We start from the raw sequence: 17,562 nt of genomic DNA, 5'->3' as shown, positions 1-17,562 counted from the left end.
CAGGTCATTGAATTCGCCTTATACACTGTTGTACACTGCGGCATAGATAATAGGTTAGGTTATACCTACACAGTGCGTATCGTGAACATCCGAATTCAGCATCAGAATTATACGAGTTATAATGAGTTGATATCATTAGGGTTACTCGGATAAGATATTAATATGTTTAAGAGCTTAAAATAATGAATGCACATAATATTATATCCAATAAAAATGAAATATTGCCGTATAAAAAGTGTTAAAAAATTGTATTATAGGTACAGAAGTTCAATAAATTTGTAAGAATTAAAAATAATCAATATTTTTTAATGATACGATTATCAGTTAAATATAAACTTTTGATCGTAATAGATATATGTTTTTGAAACCTAAAATTCGAGTGAGATGACTTACAATTTACCCTGGCCAACAATATAAAAACAATTCATTTACACATATTCTACTTGAATTCGAAAAAAAAATACATTTCAATATGATTGCTTCTCGGTCATATGGATTTTATAATTTCACACGCAACTAAAAGAAAAAATATGTCTGTCATAATCATCCTAACCGCATATAGATATTTAATACAATATTCGCGCTGACACACTATACGTCCATTATATAGGTATACATTTAACCGGGGCTCGTGACAAAAGCAATTTTCGCCACGCCGATATACAACAAGTCAACAATTGACGCACCTCATTGTAATGGGAATAAACGGTAAATTTATAATACTATACGAGTACATCATATTATCATCATAGTATTATGTCATGCATTATACATTAAATCGCTTGAGTCGTTGACTGTGTTGCAATTTGTAATAGCATTTTGAAATGTTTTTGATGGTCATTTTCGTACTATATACCTTTGAGCTTGGAACTAATTCTGAGAATTGACTAAAATCCGTATTATAATTAATATTATATTACAATGACGACGTAAATATGTGCATACATTTTAGATATACCTACTCGTATTGTATAGATGCGCTGTGTGTTATGTCTTTACGCTTAAAGTTTCGATTAAAAAAAAAAATTTAAAAACCTTTCATTGAGTAAGTCTGTGAAACTGTCCCAAATTGTAATCCAAAAAAAAGGAAACCGAATTATATAATATTATGGTGAAATTGTACATACAGTTTTTATCTGTATTCCATTTGAAAATAAATCAGAACAATATTGATGGCTAGTATAAGTATTTATGATCGAGAAGTCGTTACGCAATAAACTGTCGGATTACAGAAAAGTTTTCAAAAGCGGAATTTTTTTGTGCGAGTGAATACCACTAAAATTTCCTTGAAATTTTGATATGATTGTAACATTTCACAAATTTGGACAGCGACCTGACATTTTGAATGTATTTCAATGAGCTTAAAACTTTGTGAGATAGATACAATATGTATATATTAAAATTGTTTTCAAAAGAAACGTCTGTAGAATATACAATCGATTAAATGATTTGTTCTAATTTGATTGTTGTTGTTTTTTTTTTAAACTTTTGCAAAAAAACTCATCTCCATATCATTTATTTTTATTATACCTATAAATATTTTATTAAAGGTACAGTCAAGAAAACAAAGTTTTCTATTATGCTAATCTCTTAAGCCTAAAAAAAAGCATTACGTATTTTCTTTCTTATAACATATAAAACTGTTGATGTATAAAATAGCATATTGTTTTAGACCGTTTATTGTTATAGTTTCATTTAACGACCGCAAGACAATATTGCCATAAGACCAATACCAAAGTCTAGTTTGAAATATATGTCCATTTATTTTAATGCGTGAAACCGTCGTCGTTATTATAATTGTGTAATAACACTTATAAAATATTATATATATAAAATTTTAATTTGTCGTCGGCGATGTTACGAATCCTGCAACATCACAATAATAATAATAATAATATTCTATTTAATAATTTTATGAATTCTGCAGTGCTATAAGAATAATTAGATTTTCCTTTTTCATGCTCGAACATTATAAACATGCTAAATACAGATGGTTGGTATATACAGTGTATAAAATGTGGTATATATAAATAGTATATACCTATAATATTTTAAATATAATGCTGTCGGCAATCGTGGTGCATTGAAGCAAACGAATTTTTTTTCTTTTTGATTGGCATTAAAATAATTATTACCCACTTGTATTCAAACTATTCATGATATTGTATTAGAATAACAATACCAAAAAAATATAAAATAGGTACTTTTTAAATGTGAAAAAGTACACGATTAGGCTATAATGTTATATATATGTCGAAAACTTCGAAGTATGTAATTGCTTGGAAAATAAAGTTTTATATACTTGAGTCCTGTTAACTTAAAGCGTTTTTTTTATGTTACATAACATTTAATACGATTTTGCAATATTGATATGTAAATATATAATATTACGAGCTGCGTGATGTCGTTAACATTTAATCGTATAAACGTTTGAATTTTTTTTTGCCTTTAACAATAACAGATACAGATGTGAAGTCGACTCAAACAGAATAATATTAAATTAATTATAATAATTTAACATAATATATATACCTATATAATATATTGTATGAACACATTAATTATACAGTAGATCTATTGTAACGTTTATGATTTCCATCGCTATTAAAGTATAGTCACATAAATTAGCATAAAGTCAATAAACACGAGAAGTTTACACTTAAGATTTTCTTAAAATTTCTGTCTCGACGGAGGAATGACCGAAATGAATTTCATCGCGATTTCAAAGTTTGTATGTAAGAGGCAATACATACGTTATTGTCAACGACAAAGTGAATGGCCAATCGGTACAACAAAATATTGTTTAATCACTGCTCGAATTTCAACACTAATACGAGCGCTTAAATCACCGACAGAAATCGTGATAAAAACTAGACGAGGTCCATTTAAACCGTACAAATATTATTTATGTATATAATAATAACATAGAATATTAGGTTAATAAACACCTACGACATTATCACCTACGGGCCGATTTTAGGAGTGTGAGCATGTATATTGTACACGGAAAAATGAAAAACGATTATGTTATTAATACTTATATTAAAATAAGGACCGTTCACCGGCGTGCAATCGTTCCACATAATTATTTAAGCGTATCTATATATACGTTTGGATCTATCGTATACCTAACTCGTAACCCGTTTAATGGACGTTTGGTTCAAATGCGAGAATTTGCGTTATATTATTTTCCTCAGCGTGTATACTCGGTCATTTAAGAAATACTTTTGCAATTAGACATTGTCGTTTATTCCGCTCGCGTGCACACACAGACACGCACAGACACACGCGCGCGATCGCGCATCACTCCAATTAAAATCTCCGCGTTATTGCGACGACTTAAAAATACGGTCCGAGCGAGGTCTCCGCATTATTTCTGATCGGTGTCCTTTGCTTTGTTTCATGACTCGAGAGAGCACGCCCTCAAGTCGTTATCCGAAACCGGTATTATAATGCTCATAATGGAAAGACATAATGCGGTGACCGATCAAAGAGAAATAAATTATTCTATTCCAAACCATTTTTTTCTACTATAAAATTGTTGAAGTTTCCACCAAACGTCTATAGTTCGTATATATATATATATAACGACTGAGAATAGTAATATGTAAAGTAAGAAAAAAAAAATTGAGATCACGCAATGGGAATACGCGTTATATAGGTACTTATATAATATAATATCGGTGCAGCGTATGTAGTATTGTGGCCTATTGGCAGAGAAATCTAACTCGATATGATATGGGGGCGCGTTGTAACATTATTACGGTGCGTTTGAAATATTTTATTGTAAATTCGAATTTATATTGTATGTGTATATGTGTACAGGCAACAATATATATTATATATATTTGATTCAGAGAGGAGAACCGCGAATGTAATATGACGTGCGCTCAGGTTTTGCATTCAAACTCAATATTTCGATAATAAACAAAACACATACCTTCGTGATATTGAATTATTAAAATATATAGTGTTTCACCGAGCATGTCTGTATCCATTTCCGCCTCTCCCCTTAAACAATGATTTTTTTCAAATCCTGATTGTTGGAATTTTTAGTGTACGAGAACTAAAATTTTCAATTATTTAGATTTGTATTCTGTTAATATTGGTATATAATATTAGGTAAGTACAAAAAAATTTACAGTGAAAAAAAAAAGGTTGGTTTTTATTTAAAAAAAGGAAGTATGGTTGTGTTAAAATTCATTTGACATTCGTCTCTCCTAACAATATTGTTTAAGGATTGTCACTATACATTCTGTCTATTTATAACGAATCAATGGACGAAAGTCTACTTTTTCATGATAACAGTGTTATGGACTTATGGTGTCTCATGGTGATGACACCTAAAACCAAAATCAAAGCTCCGACCACCAAAATTTTCCCGACGGAGTCGGAAAGCTTGATCGAATTCAATGTAGTGATGCGTGTGTCCTTTGTGTGGTCCTGCAGAAAACTGATGATGCAATAACGGATGCTGCGGTAACCGCGAACATGCGGTCAAACGTAGACAAATTTTGGTCTCGTACTAAGAAATTCATCAGGTGCATGTTGAGCTGCGCATAGTGGCGAACAATAATTGCTGTTGTTGACTCTACAGTATAATATAGTTTGTGTACACAATAAAAACTATATAGTTGTAATCTACAACGATAATTTCTGAAATGCTTTTGACGCTCTGCATCGATAAAATTATTCATACAAATTTTAAACTATTGTTGTACATTGTACGAATGTTTAATTTTACATAAAAAGTGATTCGTATAGATTAACAAAAATATATTTTTTATTTTTGTAAGTTCCATTGGTTTCCATTTCTATAACAATACATTGTAAATGCCAAAAAGCTATTGTAAAATTATAATTTATGGCGTGAAAATTGTGACTATATATTTTCGGTTTTTTTTTCATAATTGCTGTAAGAAAAATTCTCTAGAAACTTTGTATTAGATTTTCAAGCTTTCTAATCAAAAAAAAAAAAAAAGATATTTGTGATTGAGTCTAATTATTGCCCTTTATATTAGTTTATATACATAGTAATGTATTGATAGATTTTAAAATCATATTTCTGAGTAATGTGTAAAAATATTATTTTATACAACATAATTTATTATTTACCTTTATAAATCATAATATTATGATCGTATAATCCGTGGTCATAACAACCGACCACAATTTCTGTACCTGTTGTAGTTCGATCACGCTCGACCGACTGTCGTATACGATATTGTGACGATGAGTATATAATATAATATGTGAATAGGTATACGGCGTATAAATAGTCTAGTCAGCTATTTTATAAGCGGAAATCGGATACAATTATTAGTTTGGATAAGGTTGTAGGGCGGTAGGGAGGAAGAGAGTAAATATTAACAGGCGTTTGTTGCTCGCTCAAGCAGTTCGTGAGAATAGAGAAACTTATTTCTTTCTCAGAAATATGTATCACTTTTACTGAAATATTTGCGAAACATATTTCTATTTACGTATAATACTCAGAAGAGAAATCATTACATTATATTTCAGTCGTTTTTTTAGGGATGGATAATAAGAAAATATATCGTTTTGTGTTTATCAAAAACAAAAAAAAAAAAAAATCGAAATTTGACGTTTTATCGAATGATTAAACGAAACGAATACTTGTCAAGTCAAAGAAATTGAAAAAAAAAACAGTTACACGGAGGTGAAACACAAAAGTTTTCGGCCAGGGTTCATCGGTGGATCGGCGTTTTCGGTACGGGTACAATAAACATTCACAAAATGTAATAATAACAATAATAATGTATATGCTCACAATATTACGACGGGTCGGTGGCACCCTCTCACTTCACAGCCGTTAAGAGCGTAGGTCGTTTATGAGTGGGTATAGAACTTATAAACCTTACGAGTATATAACACATATTATATGTATAGGCATTTATTCGGACAAATTATATTATATATATATATATAAAATACCTCCGTGAAATTAACAGGGTGACGGGGCATCACCGTAAAACCGCTGGAAAATCGTCAGACTCGCCGAGCGGTTCTCTACTGAACATTGGAGCCGGTTATAAAAACTTTGCGCAAGTACCCGACGTGGGGATGCCGTCGAGGGGTGTGTGGGATTAGGGAGGTGGGACGAAAGATAAACCTGCAGTGTGCGCAAACGGTTTAGAAAAAAAAAAATGTTCCGTCGCCGATAACGCCGGACGATTAATTCCATTAGCTCATACATTACATTATATACAATTTATCCAATTAAATACCACGGTAAACGTAGCTATATAAAATAATATACCTACGTTAATATACGTATCCAGCGTACCACAATAATATCCTCCGCGTGCGCATCGGTATATAGGTTTATTGTTGTTGTAACGCGCGGCGCGCTGCGACTCCTCTTGGAACGTTTCCAGCTCGTTTGAAAAATATTTATACAAGTACACAATATCGTAATAGTGTAGTAATACTTTATATACCTACGGTGTAATAATATAATATAATATATTAAACGTGTACACGATGAAATGTAAATAAACAAAAACAAACGCTTCGATCGCGACTCTCCCCGCGGCGGGATTAGCATTTTTTTTTTTTTTATAATAATAATACAGAGACGACGGCGGTTTTATTTAATTATCGCAGTAATCGCGTGCGAGTATTATTGTATATTATTATTATTATAATCATTTATCATCGTACTTGTTGCACAGCGCATTGCACGCCAATCGACGACTAAAAGGTTCGAAACGATGTCGCCGTCGGACGTACGAATAATGTAATATTGTAATGCACACGAGGCACGACTCTATAGCTGAGAAACATAAACAGATCGTGGTGTTCGCCGCGTGTTTCCTCTTAGACAATTTATTTTTGAGCGTTTATCGTACGTATATATCTACGATTACAGTGGCATTACAAAGGATTATCACATTTTTCGCAATTTTATATCTTTCCATCATAGTGATATTTTGTTTTTAGATTTTAGACCAAAATAGTTTATTCTGAAAATATCGATTTATATTATTAGTTTTTGGTCCTTATCGATAAGTGTTTGCAGCGAATAAAGGACTGCATGACTTGTTATAATATGCTCTTTATTACGGATACCCATCTTGCCATTTCACTCGCTCATTCGTTTAAACTATAAACGTTTTTCCACGAAATCGTTTGTTCAATACTCGTCGATATTTGTACATTTTGAACGTTTAAATAATAACCGTTAAACTTCTTATTACGAAACGACTCAACGACCCTATGTAAACGCGGTGTGGTGGGGGAGGGTTGAAGGATCTACAGGACGTCTTTGGCCACCGTGGCGACTTATAAACAATATACGACACCAATGGGGGTAGTTGGGAAATGGAATCGATGAAGTCTCCCGGGGGTTCGCGAAAACAGACGCGTTTGCATCATGCCAAATGGGATTTTCTAGACGTTTAATCCACTCGAGAGCTCCCTTGATCATTCTCATTTTTGGCGCGCTCGCGTAATAGTTAATAAATAATATTGTTTAGAGCAAACGCGCAAGTATGGGTTAAATGTGCGTGCGTGTTTATTATAGTCATTACACGTTGCGCCGACAACTACAGACAACTACATTAAGTATATTATGGACCAGCTGCAACTGACATTGGATGTATTCGGTTGTTAAATACACTAGAATAATAATAATAAAAAAAAATAAACAGACGTTTAGGTGCTCCTAATACGTTATTAACCGGATTAATATGGGTGTTGAGTTGTCCAGAAAAAATGTAATTTGAAAATTATGTAGGTTAGGTATGATACCATATTTTTATATTACAATATAGAATAATATTTAATTTCATAAAATATTACTGATGGAAGATGCTACAAAACGAAACGAAGCATTATAATATTATATAATGTTTAAATTAAGTTAAACATTGTCTATAACGATAAATATTTAGGCAATAATCTATAGAAAATAAAAGAAGAATTATTCCCATGTATACATAATTCTAAATTTTTATAATAATATATTATATTATTATAATAATTTAGAATTTTTAAAATAAAAGATTATTCTGATTTTGGTTAAACTCAATGTTTTGAAAAAAAAAAATCATTCAGTATTCGTGTGTCCAATTTTTGGGGTTATAGTTAATTTGGATGTGAAAATCTGTCTATCGGTATATACTAGCAAAGTGAATTAACAAATAATATTTATTTTTTGAAATACTGCTATTTCTGCTTTCAATCCGCATGACAACGACTGAATGATAATTTTGAAAACATCTCATACACCACGTGCTGTATGCCTGTATGACGTGATATATCATTACCAACTAACAACATCTTCGTTTCAAATTTACAATCTTACACATGTCTAATTCTTGGGCTATAAAAATGTCATGGCCAAATATTTGAAACATTATACAGTTTGTTTATTTTTTCGCGTTTAAGACCTATAATATCTCTATAGATTGCACCGTCAGAGCAAAACAAGTTATTGAATTTTATAAGATTTTACCCCACTTATGGAGAGTAGAAATCCAGTGGTTTAATTTTAGACCTAGATGGTCGTATACGATCGGGAATAATGCATAACATTACAGCCTTGGGTTCAAGTAATAGTAATTAGACAATTACACGTAATGATGATTGTATAGTTTTGTCGATTAAAAATCATAAAAATTTTGTTGACAATAAGACATCGCGGTAATCGACATCCGAGGTAAGAGATGTCCGTAATTTATACATATATATGTAAATAGTTATATGAAGCCGATATCCGTCAGGTAATTGATCACGATTTGACCTATATCCGGTCATCTCGCAGAGATGTTCGTTCGTCGCGTGAGAAAGCATTCGAATACGAATGAAAAACATAATCCCATTTTATATGCGTATACGATTGTCAGTGTCGGAACACATCCACACAAGCTTTAATTATACGGATTTTTTTTTTTTTTACTTTTACGCGGGTAGGTGAGAAGTCGTATAATCACCGCAGCAGCCAGTACCCGTCGAGGCGTAATCGTGGAAAACGTGCCGCAGAAATGGTTCGTTCTCACGCCGAATGTGAATATAATATATTATACATATATAATAATACGTACAACTCATAGGTATTATAATATACGCCAAAGAATTTTTTGTCCCGCTGTTTGTTTTTTAACGTGCGACGTAATTTTTATGTTTTCGACCGCGTGTGTGAGGTTCAATTATAATAATATTACCCACCACCGTCGTCGTCCAATTGAATACTAAACGTCAAACAATACGTTTTCGTTCCTGTGAATATACATTATTATTACTATAATTATAATACATAGGGCTGGAAGCGAGTGTTGAGTCTCAAACGGCACAGAATTGTGTTCCTCCGTTTTTTTTTTTCAGTTTACGTGAGTTGTGTTCGGTAGATTTTTTCGTATTACGTGCTATAGTCGTTGAAAGAAAATACACAAGCCGTGTACCGATAAACAAATAATAATCTAGAAATTTGTCCATTACAGTTATAAACAGATTTTATAAAAGAATGTTGTTTCGTCATATTATTTTGTCGGACTCAACTCTGATAACTGTGATATACAGTTTGTATTATATATATAAAATAATAATTCTTTGAAACTGCAGTAGAGCCATCACGACATCATAACAATATATTCGTGTTTTTTTTTTTTTTGCTTTTGTTGTCGTGAATCTACGTTGTAACAACTATACACTCACGGATTGAGATTACCACAGTAAACATCAAATTGGCAGATCATGAAAGTATACTAAACAAAAAAACTACCCTTAGAAAACAACAGGAGTCTTAAAATAAAAAATAAAAAAAATCACAATTTATCGTCATTAAAATGTTATAGGTGTTGTCTGGACGTAACTGGAAATCGGAATCAACGAAAAATATTTAAATAATATCCATGTGTCTTTAAAAAAATAAATAGTTATAATAAAATGATATTCTACCACTATCGGAAATTATTTTACACAATAAACTATTAATAATAATAAATAGAAATATACATCGAAAATGACGATATCTCGCCTTTAATGTGTTAAAACAAGGATCAAGATATGGGAATTAGAAAAATGACTATGGCCATAATGGGCGACACGCATTCATACAACTCGTGGCGTAGTACTCAAACGACTAGCTATGCCATTATAGTACGTGACGGTACAGTACTCAGGCACTACTATCAGTGGGTTCTTCCAATATACAGGGCACATATCTGTACTATAACTATACAGACATTTTTTTGACCAAATCGGTCAAGTGTAAGTCATCATTTCGTCATCACACGCAATACACAGAGGTCAAGAACTGTGGTCCATTACAACTTTTCAAAGAACCATAATATATTTTCGAAAACTGTTTTAAAATTCAAATTTAAAAATTTTTTTTTTTAGGTGCTCGGAAATCAGTCTGCCTGTCGTTCGATCTCAGCTGCAATTGCCTATTATTACGGTTAGGCACGTGTCTCTGCAGCATCTCACCACGCAGTAACGCGCGTGTACAAATTAACGTATTATACTTCACGGACGATGATCACCGTACGGCAATCGTCGTCGGGACTTACGAGAGGCCACCGAGGATCCAAAAATATAAATGTATCGATCACTCGCGCTCAAACAACAGTCACAGACGGTCGTAATAAGCGGTCGTCTTGCGTCTGGCGCGTTAAAACGATTATGTATAGACGTGCTACGTAACGACAGTTTGGAACTCGGGGTGCAGTGTCTTCTCTATATATAAAATGTGCATTATAATTTAGTCGTGCAACACGTACACGGTTTTTGGTGGAGATTTTTCATTAGTAGCCAGCAGTCTGCTGCAGTATAACCGTCGTGTAACGCCTTCACCTATAATACGAGTTTTACATAATAGGACGGCGGCACTAACGACCCATCGTTATTCACTACCGGCGGTGATGGCCATAAGATCCGGAGACAGCGCGTGATGTCGCAAGTTTAATAATATTATAGTAATATGTTTGAGAGCTATATTTGTATATATCCGAGAAAACCCGGCGATGGAATAATACAGTATGCTCCTCAGGGAATCTAAAAGTACCCGCGTTTGAAATATTTTCCGCTGATATTATGATATTATATAGAATGACGCGGCTGCGCAGTTTCCGTTGATGGGCGACGGCCACTGTACCGAGTTAGAATTAGCTATTGCGTGTAATAAATGTGATATCAATAAATAATACAAATGTATAACCATTATTCGGACTGCAGGACTCGATAATTCGTATATTATGTATGTATATTCCGTTTATTGAGGAAGATGCGAGTGCCCGACAAAACGAGTTCCCAACGAGTTTTTCAAAAATAAAAAATGTCATTTATAAATACATAGTATATTATAAGCTTCGAGAGTATACGAAGAGGACCAAGCAAAGTCGTCAACGCAAAGGCAAATATAAAGTTTGAATGGTTAAAAAAGCTAAAAAAAAAAACGTTCGACATCGACATCCGACAAGATATTGTATACCCACATCAACATTTTTTAGAAAATTGTTATTATTTATGACTTACAATATATGAAATTATTATAACAAAAGCTATGGTTGATAAATCAAGAGTTGATAGATTGATTAATAAAAATATACGTAAGGATGAAGAAAATCAAAATCATCATAAAATATTCGTACTGAGCAAAAAAAAATAGCAGCTGTTAAAGAACGTTAAGTCTTATGTACACGTAATATAAATTATTAACTGTTATAAAAGTTAAATAACTAAAAACAGTATACTTAAATAATAATTGACAAATTGTATTTGATCGGACGATAACTATTGAACCATTGTAAATACGGTGCGTTTAATTATTTTTCTTATTAATGGGGAAATAAGTAAATAAAAAAAACAAAAAATAAATAACTAAATAAATTAGAGAACTAAGTTGAGTCTATAGCTCAGTAATTATGTGTTATAAATTATAATATAATGTGTATAGTACTTATAAAAGTTAATTTGGTAACACACTCATACAAACGTCTACAGTACTGCGTTTATAAATGTTTATACGTTTTTTTACTTTTGTAGTATTTACCATTTTCGAATAACGTAGGTTGATGGACATTTTTTTTCGTACGTAATGTAATTATCCTCATCCGATAAAGTTATCGGATTGTTTACTTAGAGATGTTATGCGTTAAGTATATATTTTGTTGACGTGTATTTCCGTGCCAACCCGATCGAGTGTGAATTTTACTACCTACCGTATTATGAACTGTGTTTCTTGCGATTTCGTGTAATCAAAGTAAAATGTTCTATATACGACACCCAAATTATTTCGAAATTCGTTTTCCCAATGTCCTTATATAGAAATATAGTTTACAATAACTTGTATATATATGTAGAATTTTAAAATTCATTTTGACCGTCTTACACTCATAATATATATATTATATATAATATATATATATTTAACATTGTATCAATTACATTATTCACGCAATAATTTCGTTAGTTTTTCGTTTGTCAAAGTATCTACATATTATTACACATCAAACAAGTGTAACAGGAATATTTAATACTTATGACATCGTTATTAGTTTTAAACGGCAAGTTGCGAAAAAAACGGTAACAATGATTAGTTAGTATACCCGCTAAACACATAACTACGCGTATAATTATTACAACAAATGTTTATAATTTCACGATTTATACAATTTCACAATACTAAAATACGCCCTATCGCTTATCAATAACATTTTCTCACACGGTTCTATTACACAACGAAAATCAAAGGTCCTATAAAATATTTAATGAGTACGCCACTATATTCAGAAATTGAAAAAAAAACAGTTTTTTTTTTTAAATAATACAAAACAAACGTTTTTAATTATAATGTTTTTAACAATTAAAATTTTTTAAATTTATAACAATAATTTGTTCCAAGTGTAATACATAGGTAGATTATAAAGTAATTATGCAGTAGTTTAAAAGCTAATTCAACTTAAATTCTAACCGAAAGTATAAATAAAATTAAAAATATTTCTATTAAATTGTGTACTCATAATGCATAAAATTATACCAATTTTCATTGTAAAAATTATGAAACAATTTTACTTTTTTTTTTTTTAAATGTTGATTAAAACGTATTAAAGTTTATGTATAAAATGTTTTAAACAAAACCACTCGTTTAAATAATTTAAAACACATTCCAATCCCGAGTCTTTATATTACAGTTAAATTAACATTTTATATCATACAGTAAGTTGTCGTGTTTATTATTCACTAGTAAAAATATTACATTAAATTATTTTTGTGAAAAATATTTTGAATTTTCTTTCATGTTGTTTGTAAACGTTTTTAAATTGATAATAAACTACAAGATTTTCTTCTTAGGGCATTTAATATTATTATATTATTTTCATTACGGGCTAATGAAATATAAACGTATTACTGTACTAAGTATACCATAATAATATTATATATCTTGGTATGATGAGCGGGTAGTTTGTTTTAACCCTCGATATACGTATTAAATGCTCGAATGATATTGTAACAATATTTTAATCATTTTACTATAAATGTAATTGGTTTAGAGTCAATTACGTAATAAGTTCAGATTGCTTATTTTGCGAATCTTCATTATTATGTCTTATTAGATTAACGGTGGTTGTGCGCTTAACTTGTCGAACCAATAACCATCCTCAGAATAATTATGTTAATCGGAGATAATCGAATTAAAAGCGTGCCACATTGTCAAGAAAATAATTTAAGTAGTACATCATTATCTATAACGGTGCATTTCATATGAACAGAAAATTTATTGTTGCAATGCAGCGTGATAACACTTATGATTACATAAGAATGAATTACAAATAATATTATAAGAAACCACTCGAATACAAATATTAATGCGCGTACAATATAATTATACAAATATTATGGTATTTTGAACGTTGAGCGATATCGAAATCGGATATTATTATTATTGTGTATTTGTGACTGCAATTCGTGCTACTGGAATCATGTGTGCGAAAAAATAAGTAGTGAATTTTACTATTTTGCATAGCTCTGTATAATATAGACAGATGCGAAAGAATATGAGAAGAAAAAAAATATGTTTTGCGGTTTATCGAGAGAAATGCTGTAGCAGTGTAAAAATACAACAATGGAAAATTCGCGTGCTTTTAAGGCTTTCGCGTCTGTACGGCAGTCGAAAATATTACATAATAATTTGATTTAAAAAAGCCACTGCGTGTACACACTGTAATACGCGGAGTTGTACAAAAATGTATATATTTGCGTGTCTACGCCATTATTGTATTTACACGGTTCCGTAAGAGAGACAAACTGAATAAAAACGTGTAATAATTTTTTATATGCACAAAAAATCAATCACACACATTAATGGATTAATATATATGGTTTTTTAACGTTCGACTCGATCGTGTTTTGTAAAAAATAGTAAAATATGCGCGTACGTATACGATAAATATAGCTCACGAGTTGAACCAGCAGTACGTCTTAATATGTTACACCAAGTATCAGGTTAGGTTAGGTAATTATAATACGATAAAGTATTTCCAAATTGTATATACTAGTAGTTTGAAACGTAGAAATCATCGAGTTTGAATAATAATTTTAAAGTAAAAAGATAAATTAATACATAATAATATTATGTATGTTGACGCGAAACACGGACTTTTGCTTAAAAATAATATTGATGATTAGATTTGTCAATGTTGGAACAAAGACAATAAACACTTCAGAATGCTCAATCGTAAGACTAAAATTTTTGTTCCGACTAGCACCGCGATACTCAATCGCATTTTATCGACGCAGGTTGCAGGTATGATCTCTAATGTTTTTTTTTTATTTACTCTTTCGTAATTCGATTGGGAAAATGTCTTGACGATTTTTCTTTAACATTTGTCCGAGGACCTTTTTATTGTTGATTTTCAAGATTTATAGACTCCAAATAATATTATAATATTCTATCATTACAGACTGGTGAATGAGACGACTTCATATTCGTTGTATAGAAAACACGCGCGATTATAATTAATCTACACCGAAAATTCTATCGACTAAGGTGGTCTAATCTGCAGACAATGCGTCAGTCTCGTACCCCTGAAAATACGCGAACTTATAACGGTTTAAGTTATGAACATCACTTACCGTTCGCCCAGTTGGATTCGATGGTGACCAGCGATTGGACGTAGTCGTCGGCTGCCGTTGCCGTGTCGTCAGCTACCTCGTCACCGCCATCGCTGCCATCGTCTTTTCCGATGTCCGGTTCCGGATCTCCGGCCTCGGGTTGCAACGGCGTCAACACGTAATCGTCATCGTCGGCGCCAACGACGTCCATCGCCTCGGTGTAGTCTGATTGCGGCTGAAACAAGACGAAACAAATTATTATTATTACTATCATCTCGAGTTATATTATATAATAGTAAGTGTTAAGTGCACTATTATGGTTTTCTTTATCTGCGAGCCACGCCGAAACATCGTAAATTTTCGTTCAGAAGAACCGACCTCGTGTTGTTGTGTTTAAAACGTGCTTTAGAGTACGTTTACCCGTTATTATTAAATTTAAATTTAATAATTCAAATTATCGGTGTTTGCACGTTGGATTTCTCACGAAATTGTATTAAGTTTATGCGAGTTCTGAGTATGAATAATATTATAATTTAAAAATGAACGTATATTATATACTTATCACGCTTCAAAGTTATCAAAACATAGTGAGAAAGTCAACCTGCAACCACGCAGATATATTACATCCGAAATTTTAAGTTTTGTAATAGGTCAGTTTATTTTGATACTGCAAAGCTAATAACAGCACAAGATTGGTTCTGCTGAACTCAATAAATTTTTAGTACTTCTTGTGAAACAGAGCGAGAAAACAAATAGTGTGCTTTCATCCTTTTAATGCGGAAATTCTAGTCAGAGGGACAGTGCATGTTCGGAATTAGCAAATAGGCCATTTTTTTTAAAATCCTTTAAAAATGTATACATAATTTCTTTGTTTCATTATAATACATTTCATCGCTTTCCTATACAATACATGTATAATATGTATAATATGTATAATTATATTTATATATTATTTCTTTTGTGTCGTACGCGCGTTGGCGCCTTAATGTGCAAAGTTTGCATGTTTGAATATCTGTGTCACTTTATTCGGTAAGATGAAAAATGATTCATTTATACTAAAATTGAAGCGGTCGTGGCAGTGGTCGTGAAGTATATATAAATAAATATATAATAAATACATTTTAACTTGTGAACATATTATGTGTTTTGATTCCTTTAACAGCAGATTGTACAATCTTCTAACGAATTAAGTATCGAGTTCTGTACGTTATACCATCACTTAATATGTAATCGGGTAATTTTTTTTTGTATATATAACACGAACAAGAAAAAGAATCTATGTACATTTTTTGCACGTATAGAATGGCGAGTTGTAGGCGTGACTGATTCATCTTTGTAATAATATAATGCAGTACTCGAAATGGAAAATTTTTCGAACCGGAACACTTATAAAATTTAAATGGCAATTGTATCTTTTTGTTTTAAAAAATTCAAAATAAATGTACTCATTGGCTCGAGGCCTTTCTTTGCCCATAAACCAATTATTCGCGCCACTTAATTTTAACGATAACAAAGGATTTATGTACGGCACGTTTACAGCGTCTTTATATTTATTTATTTTCTTAATAACAAGAACAACTAAATAATATATAACACACTATTCTGACATGTTTATAATTTATCATAACAATTTTTTAGCATAAAATATATTGTTATTTAGATCAATTTAATTTATTATACCGACAATAATAGCCAAATCGGTAAACATTTTTGTTTTGACAAAAGAGTATATAATAAGATTTAATCGAACTCTGAATTTAGTAAAATAATTTTAATATTGAATTGAAATGTTACTACACAATATTATAACAATATTTTAATTTAGTAAATTCAATTGTTCAGTGTACCCACGATTAAACGGTTCAATGTTCATAATAATTTCCACATAGCTTCACGTTTGTTACTTTTTTATATTTTGCGTTTGCTATACTGAATACCGAAGTTCCATCAATCGAATTCCTATACCTACCTTTGACTAACCATGGGTAAACATATTTTTCAGGATTGAATTCGGTGACGGCGAATCAACACAATAGGTAAATAATTAAAATCGCGAGCTTTGAAATACGTACGTTTTCAGCAATACCTACAACAATGCTATGCTTGGATATCCGGAACGGTTAACGCTTTTGTCAATGTATATATAATATATATTGACTGTACGGAAACAATTTCTACCCTTTTTTAAAACTTTTATCGTTATAATGTATAATAGTAGCTACTATAGTAGGGTCTATTATATATTTTTTTATTGTTTCATTACAGATAATTTATATTTTTTATAGACCAGAATATTCTGATGTTTCAAAGTATACGAACATTAGGAATGCAGTGACAGAATTTGGACATGTTTGTAGGGGGGGCATGAAATGTTTTTACATTTTACCTATAACTCTCCCCCCCTCCCCCAAAATTTGTATTTATCATAAGCATCTCCTTTCAGTGCAATAAATTTATGTACCGCTGTGACACAGAAACAAATAATTA

At 31.5% G+C, this 17,562-nt stretch overlaps 1 protein-coding gene across 3 annotated transcripts in view; it reads right to left on the bottom strand.

Moving 5' to 3' along the window:
• Positions 1-17,562, bottom strand: part of LOC114132258 (protein TANC2) — a 178,723-nt gene that overhangs the window by 101,566 nt on the left and 59,595 nt on the right. For all 3 annotated transcript variants that reach the window (XM_050198952.1, XM_050198950.1, XM_050198951.1), the window contains exon 2: positions 15,097-15,310. In XM_050198952.1, the coding sequence (XP_050054909.1) occupies positions 15,097-15,310 (214 nt within the window). The remainder of the gene's footprint in view (positions 1-15,096; positions 15,311-17,562) is intronic.

The sequence above is a fragment of the Aphis gossypii genome, chromosome 2 (genome assembly GCF_020184175.1).
Source record: "Aphis gossypii isolate Hap1 chromosome 2, ASM2018417v2, whole genome shotgun sequence".
Lineage (NCBI taxonomy): Eukaryota > Metazoa > Arthropoda > Insecta > Hemiptera > Aphididae > Aphis > Aphis gossypii.
Note: the sequence above shows the minus strand (reverse complement) of the source record. Positions and strands in the feature narration are given on the sequence as shown.